The 16,559-nt window shown below is 36.6% G+C and overlaps 2 protein-coding genes across 2 annotated transcripts; one reads left to right on the top strand and one right to left on the bottom strand.

The window, feature by feature from the left end:
- Positions 1–2,919: 2,919 nt before the first annotated feature.
- On the bottom strand, positions 2,920–9,426 carry TppII (Tripeptidyl-peptidase II). Its single transcript, XM_017631934.1, has 18 exons — positions 8,966–9,426; positions 8,745–8,879; positions 8,164–8,362; positions 7,931–8,100; positions 7,743–7,875; positions 7,438–7,681; positions 6,807–6,937; positions 6,504–6,737; positions 6,244–6,433; positions 6,065–6,186; positions 5,845–6,001; positions 5,562–5,764; positions 5,319–5,482; positions 5,134–5,245; positions 4,043–5,020; positions 3,667–3,985; positions 3,433–3,595; positions 2,920–3,380 (listed from the first exon to the last, which is right to left on the bottom strand). Exons 1-18 carry the CDS (start codon positions 9,140–9,142, stop codon positions 3,171–3,173), a joined length of 4,041 nt encoding a protein of 1,346 aa, XP_017487423.1. The 5' UTR covers positions 9,143–9,426; the 3' UTR covers positions 2,920–3,170.
- Positions 9,427–14,486: 5,060 nt separating this feature from the next.
- On the top strand, positions 14,487–16,553 carry LOC108375781 (tyrosine-protein kinase transmembrane receptor Ror2-like; the record flags this gene model as incomplete). Its single annotated transcript, XM_017631932.1, has 4 exons — positions 14,487–15,672; positions 15,740–16,019; positions 16,085–16,327; positions 16,395–16,553. Coding segments are annotated over exons 1-4 (1,222 nt in total), but the record flags the coding sequence as incomplete, so codon positions are not given.
- Positions 16,554–16,559: the final 6 nt, after the last annotated feature.

Raw genomic sequence — 16,559 nt, 5'->3', positions numbered from 1 at the left:
GACAAGTCCATTTGCCCATCTTGCCTTGAAGAAGATGAGACGGTGGAACACTTTTTGTGCTTCTTGCTCGCTTGGTTATTTTTCATCGAATTTTTTTAAACTCGTTCTTTTCTCTATTGTCAGTTTTTGAATTAAAAGTTTGGCGTAAAAAGCTTTGCCGTTTTGATGTGTTAAGTTTTGTGTTTTAAAAATGTGATACATATTTTTCGCCTCACTTTAAAACTCGGAGCGATAAAAATAAAATAGATGCCATTAATACAAAAAAACTATTTTACATGTACTCCACGTACAAAGTCATAAGTGAGCCGAGCATTTGATGAGTTTATGGTGAAGATAATGTAAATAACGCTAGCGCTCGCAGTGCTCTTAAAAAATATAGCTCTTCCGAGCGAGAGAGTATTTTGATGTATTTACGAGCTCTATTTTTTAAGACCTACAAGTGTGTAATCACATTATTTTTATAAACAGAACACAAGAAAATATTTTGACTTGTATTTTGGCCACTCGGAGTTTAGTTTTTGAATTCACCCACGATGCAAATTTACATTGTTAGATCTAATTTTCACATTTAATTTTTTTCCGAGGTTTGAGAATATTTAGAAATGTATCAGCAGGGGTCCACCGAAACCAGTAAATTTTTGAAAGGGGTCTACGAGAAAAAAGTTTGGGAACCTCTGTTCTATACCGAAAAACAAATATCCCTATTTTTTATTTTGAAATCAAAAAATAATTAGAGGTCGCTCAAAGCGCCCAAAGTTTTCCATGTATTTTATCTGGGGAAAAAACAACTTTTCGTAGAAATGGTATAGAATTCTTAAGAATCAATATCTTTCTATCGAAAAACTCTGTTTGTCTGCAGTAGATTCCCAGTAATAACACCCAATTGTTTATTTAACCATTTTTCATCGCAACTATAACTTATAGGTCCGCAAAAACCCACAAAAGCCCCGAAAAATGCAATTGGCGGACAAATAAAAAATTGTTAGTATTAAAAAATGGTTAAATAAAAAATAGGATATTATTATTGAAAGTCTCCTGAAGAGAACCATAGTTTTCCGGTCGAAAAAAATTGATTTTCAAGAATTCTATACCATTTCTACGAAAAGTTTTTTCCCATATAAAAATACATGGAAAACTTTGAGCGCTTTGAGCGACCTCTAAATATTTTTTTATTTCAAAATAAAAAAAAATATGGGTATACTTGTTTCGATCTAGAATAATCCTAGGGGGTGAGAGCATTAAAATTCCGACTTTTCTGTTTTTGGACCACCCTAATGTACATAAATACTTTATGAAAATTTTGTACAAAATTCCTTAGGCGCCGAACGTCGCCGCCGCCGCATATACCTCTACTGCGTACAGCTCGTAAATAAATCGGGTTTCCATACAAAATTAAGTAAGTTTACGAGGTTTACGTGGTTACGAGGCATTTACGCGTTTAGATGAATCGCCCTATTATAACTCACGTTACATTTGAGAGAAATTTAATACCTACAGATTATTTCAACAGATCTGTATTCGAAACTTGAACCTCGTCAGAATCGACCGGGGCCCGAGTGTGTCTTCTCCACTACCTTAAGTGCTGCTGCCATTCGATAAAGTGTTAAACTCTTCCCTGTATAATTTAAATACCTTCTGGACATCGGTAACTAAGTCTCCATGGTTGTTCTTGCAGGAGTTTGCCCTGGTTTTAAAACCATCGCGTTACTCTCTGGCGTTTGTCCTCTCATTTCAAGCTCTTTGCATTCACGTTTTTCGGCCGCTCACTTCTTATGGCGGCAAATACTCCTCGCTCTCCTCTTCAGCTCCCTATAACAGCGTGGGCCCAAAGGTGGCACATTTTTCCTCTGCACCTTCCGGGGCATTCCTATTCATATCAGTTCTTTCGACTACTTCTTTGGCGGCCGCACGTAATGAGCGGAATATGTGGTTCCAGTGCTCACTTGCTTCTTTGCTGAAAAGTGGTTTCTCAGAGCAGGTGTGAGAGTTGATTGGTGAATAAATTGGCCGTCTGCTCTTATTGCAGCTTCTCGACGTTGAGCTTTCCTTGCATTATTGGACGTCAAAAAAACATTTGAAATGAAGTGAGCCATACAAATCTTGAATGTATTTACTAATAAATGTTTTTTTGGCTTTTGCAAAGGTTTGTTAAAAACAAATACGTGTACATACATATATGATATATGGGGTAAAGAAATATCCCTTTTCCCTAGCAGTAAACATTTAATTGTGGGCAACAATGATGTTTTTCAAATAAGGTAGATCGGAATAGGCGCTCTCTGGGAAGACAATACCTGTAATTATTGCACCATGGCCACACCCCAAAAACGAGTAAGTGCGAAAAATGAGGGTGTGCTCGAGCTACGTTACAATTACCGCAATTTTGTATGCTTTCTTGATAGCGTTGCTGATGCTCAATTGAAAATCTTCTGAAATGCTGCAGAAATTACGCCGTAAAAATTTGTATTTGCTTGTGATTTGTCAGTGATGAGCAACTGATTGTCACAAATTTGGTCCCCGAACGCTTGATGGAGGCACAAGTCGCCAAAATTTTCGCGTAGCACTAGATGCTCATAAAAAGTAATAGTGGGTGCGTTCAGAAATGCATCAGTCTCTTTTACTTCTAAACTATAATTGATGGACATTTCTTATTTATGCAACTAAGTTGCAATTCAGCATTTGTTGCACGGTGGCGCATATTTGCCATTTCCATCATTTAGAATTAAAAGAGACTGATGCTTTGGCTTGATGCATTTCTGAACACACCCACATTTATTGAATTCTTCCGGGAGAAAACTTTATTCGAAATAGCATACAAACTGTTTCGCGTCCCAGCCGAATTTACTATAATAATAAGCACATAAATTGTGTAATAAAAAGTTTTATTTTTTAATTTTACCTTGTTTTACTCGCTGAAGAGTTTACAATGTTTTGAGCTAAATTTCACAATTACAATACAAGTGCCGAAGAACAATTTAAACAAAAAAAACTTAATACACACTTTCTAAAGAAAGATAATCTTACATACAGATGTTATAGAGAAAACAAATGAACTATATATATAAGTAGATAATGTCTTAGATTTGTTAAACATCCTTGCTTATGATGTGCGTTCTCTTCGTTTTGCTAACCAGTGTTTTTTGCTTCTAATTTAGGATAAATTACAATAATTAAAATATACGGAAGCCATTCGGATATGCTGTTACAGTCATACGCTGTATGGCTGTCTGTAGATGCCCGAATTCTAAAGCACCTGCCACCAAATTTAACTCTTCTAGTATATCACGTTGACGTTTGTCATCGTACATTTTTTGCAGTATTTTATACATGCGACCATATTGCGAATTTGCAAACGCATGCCAGAGTGTGAAATTGATGACCTGTAACAAAAAATTTAATAATTATTCTTATTCAATCTTCTTTCTACTTTACCTTTGAGTCAGTGGGGTCAGCCAGCTTGGAAATTTCAACATAAATTTCACTGAACTCTTCCAAGTGATCCTTCATGTTGCCATCGATAATGCTTATCTTAATTTTGGCCACACCCCTTCTGGCTAGAGCTTCCAACAAATTTGCCTTTTTCTTGTCCATATTGCTATATTTGGGAAGTTGTAAATTCAAATAATAGTTACGTATTACCAAAATGCAAAATTGCAATCAACTTACGTCTTGATTTTACTGGCATCTGGACGGGTATCATTTTTGAGACCATAATATGCGAATAAAGCATCATATTCATCAGCCATGTCACTTACAACGAAACCGCCCAGCTGTGCAACGCGTTCCAATGCAGTACGTATCCTTACCATTTCCTCCTTGTGGCTATCGGCATCCACATTTGTATTGACCATTTTGGCAAAGGTAAGCGGCAAAAGTGGCTTATATTCATTTGCATCGATATTTTGCATGAACAATACGTGTGCTACCAAATGTTTGGGATGCGCAGCAATCACCTCATCGTAAATGTCTTCAGCTTTGCCTACCTCTGTAAGCAAGGAAAATGTTTCAAAGTGCTCTAACATCGAATTTCAAGAACACTTACCGGATTTGGTGATCATCATGCACTGGTAGTCGCGTAAGCCTTCGGCATACTCGTCGGCAGCCGACTTCTTGGGCGATGCAGCACCATCAGTACTAACTTTAGCAGCACCATCACCGGAAGCGGCGGAATTAGCCCCTGTTGTAGCTGTTGTTGAGTTTGTCGTGCTGGTTGTAGATGTGCTCGCAATTGAGACATTCGTTTTCGACTTAGATGCGTTTGCCGTCCCGCTGCCACTTCCGGAATTGCCGCCATTACCGTTCTTCTTTTCTGGTGGATTTAGTAAATATGTAAATTCATGTGCGTCAATACGACGTACTGCCTCATCTTTGGCGAATGTAATGGTACCGCCCAACCAAGCGCTACTCGCAGGCAAATTGGCCTTTGTCAACTTCTCCTGTGGCAACGGGGCAACATACAGCACCTTGGGTGGATTGTCCTTCACAATACAGCTGGTGAATTTACGTCTGCCGACCAGACAGTTATTGAAATGGTCGTAGAAGTCCAGAGTGATTGCGTTAGCAAACCTGAACAGTGCTACCATATTAGCCTCTGATACTTTTTCCAGCAGATCACGCTTTTCGTGGCGTATTTGCAATTTAATCGTATACTCGCCCTTCTCAAATTTCGTAAAAACTTTATGCGAATGTGCATCTCCGCAAGCAACTACCGCCTTGTTGGAGTCAAACATCATCCAAAGCTGTGATTCAAATTCGGCCTCGTAGAGCAATGCATTGAAAATGGGTGCATATAGTGCAATTTCTTGTGCCTTGGGAACATGGAGCGTATACGTTAGGAGATTTTGATATATTTGGCGACCTTCGGGTATGACATCGCGAGTTGGACTGAGCGGCGAAATGCGGGCTTCGCTGGGTCGCAGCACCACAGCGGCAGTCTTTAGCTGAACTTGTGGTTGCAAATCCTCGCTATTTAATGCAACAAAATCCAGCTTGTGAAGGCCACGTGCTGCCTGCATCATGTCTAAAGTTATGAATGGCATAAAAGCGTACATGAAATATAATATTTCATTTCATTTATATAATATAATAATCAAAATTAGACTGAGGAACTAAGAAGATATATTTTTTACGTACATGGACTTGAATTGATTGCTTTTATGCCATGAAATTCTAAACTATATTTGATATGCGTTGTGCCATAGTTGGACCAATATTTTGCAATGCAAAGCTCTAGAATATTGTTCTCCTGTTGAGATTAAACGTTTATCGATGGTTTAAAATATAATATCTAAAAAAAAAATTTTATAGGTACTCTTTACCTCAACGGGAAAATGCAAAGTGGTCTCGTTTTCCGAATTCACGGCCAAAATTTTCATAGTCTCTAACATGCGACATGATGATTTTGGCAATATTTGCATTGTGTGTACAAAGAATCTGCCAACGTCATTTTCACGATTTTTGTCCGTCGAACGCATTTTGAGCACTGTACCAGAGAACAACAAAAATATGAGAATTCGTTAGTCAGCAAATTAGTATGGGTAAACGTGAATATTTTGACTTACCGGCCCACGTTGCATTATTTGGCACCAAAATAAAATCTCTTTGTATAGTATTAGGTTGGAACTCTATGCTACCATCGTTCTTAGCGGATGAACAATGAAAGGTGCGCGACTCGCTGCAATTGACGGTATGTGGTTGCACTACAGTGACTGGTATTTCGAAAAGAGCTCCTTTCTGTACGCAGTTTGAGTCGTATGCAGATATACTGTTAAAATAAAACAGGAAAAAGAGAAATCAAATGCAGAGACTATCCGTTATTAGCGAACCACTCCGCTCCACACTCACATTGCCGTATGAACGCCAGGCTGTAGTCCAGTAGGATCGATCTTTACCGACATCGAACGCGACGAATAGCTTAAATCCAAGTAAGCACCGCATTGCACGAATGGCTTCGAGGATATCAGATTCAAACGTACATTAAAACTGAACTTTTGTTGTGGTTCTAAATGAATGAAGAAATTATTATACTGCTATTAAATCTTCAAATTTTTTATATTTAACTAACCAGTTTCGAGTTCGTTGAAGAAAACTGGCTCAATACTAACATCACATTCGATTGGCTTCTTCAGCACGCCCTGCCGTAAGTGTATGCCCTTGGCATTTTGCGCACTACAACGCACGGCAAATCTGTAATTATTTGGAACATTTTAAATAGTGATTTATACAATAATACTATCGTCTTACCTCAACATATTCTCAATGGCATTATCATGTTGTGTCAAATACTCAAACGCCTTTTCTACGTTCAACAAACCGCTGCCTTGTGCAAATGGGTCAACATAGCCAAGCTTGGTGGCAGTGTTTGTTATTGCGCGCTTAATGCTGTATGGAGAATATTTAATACCTTTTTGTTTGAGACCAGATATTAAAAGGGCTACGCATAGAAACAAAAATAGATATGTAAGTATGCCACATCAATTTTAAGCCTTTAACAGTCTACTTACCTATCGCGCCGGCAACATGCGGTGCTGCCATGCTGGTGCCATTCATCAACTGCGATTTACTCATAGTAAATTGCGGTACTGATGTAATAGCACCACCAGGCGCACACACTGTTACACCTTGACCCCCATCAATACAGGGATCGCGCGATGTCCAAGTGTAAACATTGCCAGGCAGCTTTTCGCGCATTACATATTCCGCCTCCATCATTTGTGGCGAGACGTAAGCCCCAACACCTATTTAGCATAATTTTAAATAAAAATGTGTATCAAATATATTTCTAGGATTTATTATGTTTTACATACCAATGCAGCTGGGCTGGCTTATATCTGGTGGCGTGCCCACCGTGCAAAGGGCAGGGCCATGATTGCCAGCAGAAGCTACCCATACAACGCCGTATTTATTCACCACCTCACTCATCAATTCACCAATACGACTGAAAATTACAAATAAAAGAATTGAAAATCATTATTTTTTGTTACCATTTCGTTAATGTAACATTTAAAACAGCAAATGGCATCCAAATGTTAGAACTTACAAATATTTATACATAGTTAGCCAATGCAAGAAATAACCAATTTTAGGAATTATTAACTGAATTTACTTTGAAATTTTTTGTTTAGTAATTTTGTGGATACGCACAAATGCATTGTTATTCACAAATGTATAAAATGTTTATCAAAGTCTGCTTATATAGCTAATTATTAAACAAACGGGGATATATTTTACCTCATATAGGCCTTCCGTTTCTTTTTACGTTTCTTATCAACAACCAAAGGGCTTTCATGTTAAATTCATTTCACGTCATTTCATATTTTAATTATTTTGTGCAATTCAATTTCAAAGTAGATTCGTTTTTGTACAATTTTGAAATTTAATATTAATTAAATATGATAAAAAATTAATACTTAAAAAAAAATCATACAGTTGACTTACCCAGCATTCGACCAATGTGCATGCTCGCCATAACTCATATTGATGACGTCGATTTTGGTGCCAGATCGACATAATTCCATTACTTTCATCATGGCCCGAACTAGTGCTGTGCCAGTCTCCATAGACCCCAACCGTCCATCACCAATTGTAAGCGAAACAATACGGGCGTTCGGCGCTACACCATCCACGTCTTTGGAAGCATGATTGCCACTAGCAATGGAAGCAACATGAGTGCCATGTGATGCTGAAACCATTTATGAGCAGAGGTTAATAATGTCCTTCATAAAATAATTCCCGTAACTTACAACACATGCCCACAACCTCCAGCAGATCCCCACTGTCGTGCACATTGATGGAAATTGAGAAGAAATCATCTACATTTTTAATCTCATGCGTCTTTGCGTACTCGCCAATGTGCAGCGCATTTTCAAGATCACCCTAAGCAACTAATATAGTTAGTACAATAATGTGTTATAAGACTGTTATTAATTACCTTCTCTGTGGTATCGATTACCGCTTGCCAGCCATTTGCAGTTTGATACAATATACAATCATACGTAGTTTTGATGTCTTTGTAAAGCTTATCATAACTGTTTAGCATTTCTAAGGTGTTGTCTAAATCTTCTTTTATCAATTTTTTATCCCAACTCAGTTTTGATAAGTCTGTAAAAAAATAAACAAAAAATCATGATAAAAATTAACAAATATTTAATTTACGACACTCACCTGAGTTTTGAGCTTCGAATTCGATCAATTTACGTGAAGTTGCAGCGGCGGCAAGTTTATTGGGCCCATCCCATTCCTTGGTTTTGTTAAAGTTTATTATATTTTCCCTCACCTTAAATGGGCACAAGTCATAGAAATTTTTCAAACCTATGCGATACTCGCCATTGACAGTATTTGAAGCAGTCATTTGAGGTGTCAACTACAATAGATTAAAGATTAGATAAATAAACGAATTACACTTACATATCTATTTATGTATGAATATTTGTTTGTTAATGTTAAGTGTAAATAAACAAAACAAAGAAGTACAATATTAATTGCGTATGCTTGCAATTCAGATATTAATGCATTGCTAATATAAAAACTGTATATTCATAATCATGATGATTTGCACTTTAACTCATACTTTAAGCAATTAGTTCAAAACCTCAATCATTTGTTGAATTTGTATGGTCTTAATGCTAGCGCATACTATTTGAGTCCAATTCTTAATCATTTATGGCTTGTAAATTATAATATGTAATACTTTAAGATACTTCTTTTATGGTCTTGCTAAGCCGGTTATAAACTTTTGTGTTTACCTTAAGTTGGCGACCCGAAATTCCGGTGATGAAACCTTTGTCGTTCGCGATTACTTTTTTTGACACGTCCACGTCACCGCAACCAGTGCAGTCAAAACGTTCGATCACCTTAACTGTTTTTCCATCACATAGCGTCTGCCAGGAAAATAAAATTAGAAAACATTTCCACGACCAAGTGAAGCCACTTGTCCATAACCTACAAGAACATCGAAAAGTCTTACCTCCAGGCCTGTGGCACGCGGATCTACACCGGAATCGAAAATAGCGATCACCGCGTCACGCCCATCATATTCAGGATACTTTTGTAAAAAGTTTATAACACCAGTTTCCGCTTTGGGGACCAGTGCACCAGTCGGAAAAGTTGGTTCAATGATTCCGCTGTTATTATTGCTCGCCATTATTTTTTGCAGCTGCTCCTGATCCTCCTTTTCCACTTTAATTTGCTGTTGGCCTACAACGGTACTAATCGTTACGTATCTTCGAGTCGTGAGCGGGCTCTGGCAAATTTTTCTCGAGTTTGGAGTTCCTTTTATAGCTCTTCTACGCTGAACTTTATAGAAGAAAGCACAAAATAATTGATTTTTACAAATTAAAACTAATTGCGAAAAACTGCCTGCCCGAAAAGACCGATCAACAATTTTTTCTACCGTCTTTGGAAGGAACGATGAAATGCAATTGTCACCGTGGGAACTGTCACCTTTGTTGGTTTTGCGCTTGTTGTTTTTGTAACATGCCGTTTCCAAACAGTGTTGCCAGAACTTTGGAGGGAGGCCAAATTGGCGAAAAACCCACTAAAACTGCTAATGCCATGGTCGGACCGACAACGAAAACAGTTTGAAAACGAGTTGTGGGATTGTGGGCTGAAAGCTGTTCGCACCCATGATCCAACTACACAAGATCTGACAAGATGAAGCAAAAGAAAAAAGTAATTTTCTGGCTGACGATTGTAATTTCGGCGCCATGTTATTTTCTGTGAAAAGTAAACAAATAATATGAAGACGAAGCATAAAGGAAAAATGCAAGCAATGTTGTGCACATGTTTGTGCTAAGCAATTTATTATTTTTGTACGAGTTTTTGCATCCAATCACCGCGCACTTCATTTTAATTACATTTGCACAAAAAGCCACTTAAAAATCACTGAAATAAACCACCGACTAAATACACATAAAGAAAGAAGCAAAACAGAAATAGCAAACTTCAAAATTGCGAACGTCACACACTTTTTTCTCAATTGCTATTACAAATGGCTGCTCCTCAACCGGTCAGATCTGTTCTAATTGGTTCATGGTTCGCACCGGTTGTTAGTGTTTTCGTTTCTTTCATTCCTTGCTTACAGTTTGGCTACGAAAAAAACAAAATCAAAATCTTTGTCTTTCATTTTCTTATCATGAGCAACCATGAACCAAAAATACAAGATCACTCGGGCAGGAGAGTAGCCCGTTAGATTCGCATTAAGGAAAAAAGTTTAACGATTTTGACATTAGCCGTTTGTTTACATTTCTTCGTTGTTTACAATTTGGTGGTGGCTTTTTACTGCAATTTTCTTCATTTTCGCATGTGACAACGTGTGGACACATAAGGTAAAGAATAATTTATCACAATGACATGATTTATAGAAGAATTTGCATAATAAAAATGATTATTCATGCGTTCAACAATTTCGCGGTTTTCTTCGTTCTCTTCGTTCTTTATTTCTTACAACAAAGATGGCGTCGAGATTTCAGCAGCTAGAAAATAACTTTTTTCTTTCTTCCCTTCCCGCGTGATCTTGTGTCTTTCGTTCATGATTAGCAACCTTTTTCTTTTGTTCATATTTTAATTTCGCCACCCAATTGACAATAAATCCCAACTAGTGTATTAGAAATGATAAAATATGACTTCCACTTCGATAAATATATCTAAACTACTAGAGAAGACATCGATTAAAATGAGTGGAACGTGAGTTTTCAAGTAGTTTTAAACTATGTACAAATATCAATATTATCTCAATCAAAGCTCGTTTTTTAATCACCCCGTTTACACAGGCAAATCTCAGATTATTAGCCGTCAAATTTGTTGTGCTTGTTATTCTCACATCTCAAGGAATGTTTCTGAGGATGTTTCTTCTCTGTGCCACCGTGATCACGTTTTTCTGCTATAATAAGCAATATAAATATATTTTAACTTAACATTTTATTAAAAATGCCTTTACAAACCTCTTTTACTTGCTAGCGTACATTTTTGTTTACTTTTACATTTGGCATTTCTCTTCTCTTTCGCAAAAACAATCGATAAAACTAGGATGGACACCGAAAAGTTATCGGTTAAATCTGAGATTATTTTATAATTACAGATTAACAAGGGACGAATTTTATATGGCTAATCTCTTGTTATAATTACAGATTAGGGTGTTAAGCTCGAAAATGAGGATAATCTACTTATATGTGAACCTAGTATTAGCGAAAACTGGTTTTCATTTGACAGATTTTACATGGACGAAAACACAAGTTTTAGGTTGAAAGCCAGTTATAGCAACGAAAACATGTTTTGCAATGACGGTCCGAACATTGTATAAAATGCGTCACCTAATATTAACATGTTTTATTTGAATAAAGTTGAAAGACTTATAAACTCATTAAATTATTTTTAGTTAACAAGGGAAACTGTCGTTATACTTGTTTAATTAAAGCTCTACATCAGAAGTCATGTTTGTATTACTTAGATAAATATAAAACAGAGATAAATTACAAACTTATGACACTTTTTTCCTAGTGAAAAATTTTACCTTAAGCATGTGTGAATCGGTAACAAAATTAGCGGCAAGTAAATTTTTTGCCAAACTGTCTCACCATAGTTCAAATATTCATGAAATTTCTGCGGAAATTCACTAAAATTTTTGACTTTTTAGTCGGCAACTTTAGGAAAAATTATGGTATGCAGTTTTGTAGTCTTTTAAATTTTAGTTTAATGAGGTGCAAATTTGGACTTACTACTGATTTTTGGCATTTTTTCTAATGATGGTGTTACGAATACCGTCCGTCAACAAAAAAATTTCCAAAAGTAAGCGGTAAATGCTAGGTACTTTAAATTTTTACTTTATTATGCTAAAATTTTGGTGAAAATTAGCAAAATTTTCATAATATTTTCACAAAGTATGAAGTTTGGATTTTAATGGTATTTTTTAAGTAATCAGCAACATTTTCATAAAAAAGAATAAATGTTAAACTGACTTAAGGAAAATAGCCAAACCTTGCTAAAAGGTCGCGTCCCAGTTTATATTTGGGTCACTGTATATGTGCTTAAATTAAAAATCACTGAAATCGGCCCAGTATTTTCGGATTAGAAAAAATTGTCTTTCAATTATATATATGTAACACAGTTCGACATGAAAAATCTCTCCAAGATAATAGATTTTGGGACCTTAAATTGTAAAAATGGAAACTTTAACATATATATATATATAAATTTTAAGAAAATATTGCGAATAGCAAAATCGGCTAAAACGGATAATTTTTTTANCATATATATATATATATAAATTTTAAGAAAATATTGCGAATAGCAAAATCGGCTAAAACGGATAATTTTTATGGTCAAAGCGGCTAACAAATATGCTGCCGGCTAAACCGAACTTTCTCCGGCTGTTTTCATTCGAAACCGGCTCAATCTAGCCAGAAATCGGGTAAAATGGTAAAACTGTTTCCAAATTGCGACCGGTGATAGGTGAAATTGGTAAGTCATGCAATCTACTTACAACAGATTTCACACCGCTAAAGCAAGAGTATGAAAGAGAGCAATAGTTTAAATCGAAATATTTTTCTCAACCAGCATTTCAAGAATTTTTTAAAATTGTATTAAAAAAAATGGTTTGAAAACCTCCAATAAAATGTAATAATAAAGTCATCTTTTTGTATCGGAGTTCTTTATATGAATATAACTACATGTGTATTAAATAGTACCGGTTTATCATCCGAATCGCAGCTGCATATTGCTCAATAAACCATGCCGTCGATTTTGTAAAATCTACGAAAATTCTATATTTGAACCCGAATAGCTACGTGAGCACAAAGTCGATCCTATGTCTCTAGTATATATATATTTGGATTCAATTATAGCAGTTAGCAAAACATACCCAACATCTTTTTTTTAATCTAATATTTTCCTTGTCGGCCGCTGTGGTGTAGTGGTAAGCAGTGCGCGCTTCCACTCCACAATGCCTGGGTTCAAACCCTGGTCAAAGCAACATCGCAAAAATATAGAAAAAAGGTTTTTTCATAACAGCGGTCGTCCCTCGGCAGGCAATGGCAAACCTCCGAGTGTATTTCTGCCATGAAAAACAGCTTCTCATAAAAATACAATCGCCGTTCGGAGTCGGCGTAAAACTGTAGGTCCCTCCGCTTTGTGTGACAACATCAAGGCGCACGCCACAAACCGGAGGAAAAGCTCGGCCAAACACTAACATATGTGTAAGCGCCAATCTATTATTATTATTATTATTTTCCTTGCTATAAAACTAAACTAACTTAGCAGGAAAAAGGAAAAAAATAATTCGTTCTCATACTCTAGGNGCCAATCTATTATTATTATTATTATTTTCCTTGCTATAAAACTAAACTAAGCAGGAAAAAGGAAAAAAATAATTCGTTCTCATACTCTAGACATTTTGGTATAAATACAGAAACCGAATGGTATTCGGTAAACCGGTAAAAGAATTGTCTACGAACACAAAATAAATGGAGATAAACCACCGAATACCGAGTCACCAAGTAACATGTCCTATTAGAAGAGTCCTATTCAATGCCAACCATTAGCTATATCAGTGAACGTAGATTGTCTACGTTCTTTAGCTATATTATATTTTTTTTACCATTTTTACCAAAAAGGGCTTAAAACCAATAGTTTCTGGAAACAAAGCAGGGAGATTTAAATAAACATAAGTACATATTATGTCATGGAAAATGAAAAGTAAACTCTGGGAGTAAATTACGGTTCTGCGTTTTCGTGAAGTGTTTTCAAATATTTACACCGAAATAAATGTGGTGCAAAAGTTTTATTTTTTTACTTCATTACAACGTAGAATGAGAATTGACCTCCTGATCATAACAAATACGTATGAAAGTGAAATTGCATCCCTATCAGGTGTTTATGTAAATCTTTTGGTTTTCAATACGTTTGGTTGGGACGCTCAAACTACAGTGATTTCAAATCCGAATTTTCCGACGAATTGTTTATGCCTCCTATTAAATTAATACAGAAATCAAGGCATTCGTAATCGAATGAGATTCGAATCGAAATATCTTTTTCGGACTACGGAATTAGGTAGGCAATCGTATTTCAACTGAAATTTTATTGGAGGGAAAACGGCTGTCATTTTATTTAATTCGATTCGAATCAAGTTAACGTGTATTACATTTTTCGGTGTTTTATTCAAAAATACAATTTATCCCAAAGCGAATAAAAAATAAACATTAAACTGTAAAATTTTACGCACATAACCTGTAAAAATTGTAACAAGCACATCATTTGGGCATTAAGAACCACCGAGGCGAAAGTATAGCTGCTCTGGTATCACCACCTTTTATGAATTAGCATTGTTTTATCCTATCTGAGAATAAAATCTAATATTGTTTATTCTAAAAAATCTAACAACTTCTACAATTATTTGTATGTTAAATAATGTATTAATATTTTCTCCAATCCGTGTACTGTCCCTATTAAAAAAGTTTTTAACGGTTATNTATTCATGCCTATTACGGTCCGACGGTTCTTATTCGCACGAATCTTATCCTTCACATTCGCTTTTTATGACAGTGCGAATAGGACTAGATCCATGCGGATGACATCCGTCGGATACCGAAATAGGCATGATTATCCTTTCAGAAGTGATTTTAATCAAAATAATTTTTTTTTAATCCACCAGGGCTTGGAAACCATTCCAGATGAAGATAAATAAACGCCGTGTAAATATTCAATTTAATCACGTATCTAGTGTAATGTAAACGAATAATATGTAATAAAATATGTAAAGCCAACCTACATTTTTCTTAACTTATCTTCTAACATAAAGTCAGCTGTTGCCGTAAATAATTTTCGTCCTTTTTTCGTAGTCCTTTGCGCAGTGTAAAACATCCCTGTTTTGGTGGAAAACCACCCCTAGCAATACCTACTATTAATTATCCTCCCAGTTGTCATTTACAGTTCGTAAGGCGTCTTCAAAAGACAGAAAAAATAATTGCAATATTTTTCATTACACTATATTAAAGAAAAATAGCAAAAGAATTGCTAAAAAATATCAATAACTTGTTACCTAAGTTGTGCACAACATTTTTATTAACAAAAATGTTAAAAATGTGTCGTAAAAACTTGTGAAAAACTTAGTTTTCACTTTACACATCGACAAGCACAACGATGAAGTGCGCGAGCATTGTGCAAAAGGGGGCGCAGCCAACAGAAAACACCAGAAGCAGCTCAACTTTTGGTGTGGGAAGTGTTGGCGCTTGTGGCGTTAGTCTTAAGCGGAAATGTGGCAAAGGCGGCAATTTTGCTTTGGGCTACTTTATTGGTGGTTGCTGTTTTCGTATTCGGACTTTTGTTTTGCTCGCGGTGGCTGCGGTATTTTTGTTTACAATCGGCTGCTCCAATACTGCTGCTGCAACTAGTTCACTGAAGGCAGTATTGGAGGATGATAGTGGGACAGCAGGCGGACGCCATCAGCATCATCACCATCAATATAGCGCGGTGAATGCTGAGAGATGGCGTGAGCACGAATACGAGGAGAAGGGCTATTGTGCGCCATACAATGGTAAAATTTGTAAGCAATATATAAGCGGACAGGTGTGGTATAGCCGTGAAGACCCAACGGGTGGGTGGAAGAATGAGCAGATAACGACCGCCTTATGGGAGGAATTAATTGCAGATCTGGCCGGATTATGTCGTGTGGCAGCTGAGGTGAGTGCTTTGTTATATTGTAGCCATTGTAATACGTTTAGAAATTTAAACGCTAATTTCGTTACAGAAAATACTATGCGCCTATGCTTTTCCTCACTGTCAAACTGAAAATGGACGCCCAATTAAGGTGCCGCTTTGCTATGAGGACTGCACGGCAACTCATCTACAATTCTGCTACAATGACTGGGTATTGATTGAAGAAAAGAAGGAGCGAAATATATTTTTAAAGAGTCGTGGACATTTTCGACTGCCCAACTGTGGTGTGCTGCCAAGATATAATGCCACAGCTAAGAAACCGAATTGTTCATATATTGGACTCACCGAGATCAAAGAAGATGAAATAAGCTGTAAGATCGGAAAAACGATTGAAGACTAATTTTCTATACCTTGAATGTGTTTTTTTTTTCGATAGATGATTGTCGCAATGGCAACGGCCGCTACTACCTTGGTACCGTAAATGTTACGAAAACAGGTTTACCCTGCCAACGCTGGGATGTACAACATCCACATAAACATATCCAACCGCCGCAGGTGTTTCCACAAATAGCCGAAGGTGAAAATTACTGCCGCAATGCCGGCGGTGAAGAACCCTATCCCTGGTGCTATACACTAGACGAATCTGTGCGTTGGCAACATTGTGATATACCACTCTGTCGTAAGCATATTAGAAATTGGATGAAATTTTACATGTACATAACTGCTTCATATTTTCATATATGCAGCCGACTACATTGATCTCACTGCCAAAGATCTTAACACACCCATAAAAATGGAAACTTTCTTCACTCCATCAATGATCTTCTTACTTGCCGGCATCGGCTTCGTTGGCATCGTTGCACTGCATTTGATTATTTTACTGGTACACAAAATTTCGAGACACAAGGAGT

The sequence above is a fragment of the Rhagoletis zephyria genome, unplaced genomic scaffold (genome assembly GCF_001687245.7).
Source record: "Rhagoletis zephyria isolate East Lansing unplaced genomic scaffold, Rhagoletis_zephyria_1.1 Rzeph_scaffold_09423, whole genome shotgun sequence".
Classification (NCBI taxonomy): Eukaryota; Metazoa; Arthropoda; class Insecta; order Diptera; family Tephritidae; genus Rhagoletis; species Rhagoletis zephyria.
The sequence above is the reverse complement of the archived record's forward strand: the minus strand, read 5'-3'. Positions and strand labels throughout refer to the sequence as shown.

Excerpts from the sequence above, each read along its gene's own strand:
- TppII (XM_017631934.1), bottom strand. The coding sequence starts at position 9,142 with ATGGCGAGCAATAATAACAGCGGAATCATTGAACCAACTTTTCCGACT. Across the intron at positions 7,876-7,930 it reads TAATCGATACCACAGAGAAG|GGTGATCTTGAAAATGCGCT; the intron begins GTAATTAATAAC and ends TTAGTTGCTTAG. Across the intron at positions 5,483-5,561 it reads AAATAATGCAACGTGGGCCG|TGCTCAAAATGCGTTCGACG; the intron begins GTAAGTCAAAAT and ends TCTCTGGTACAG.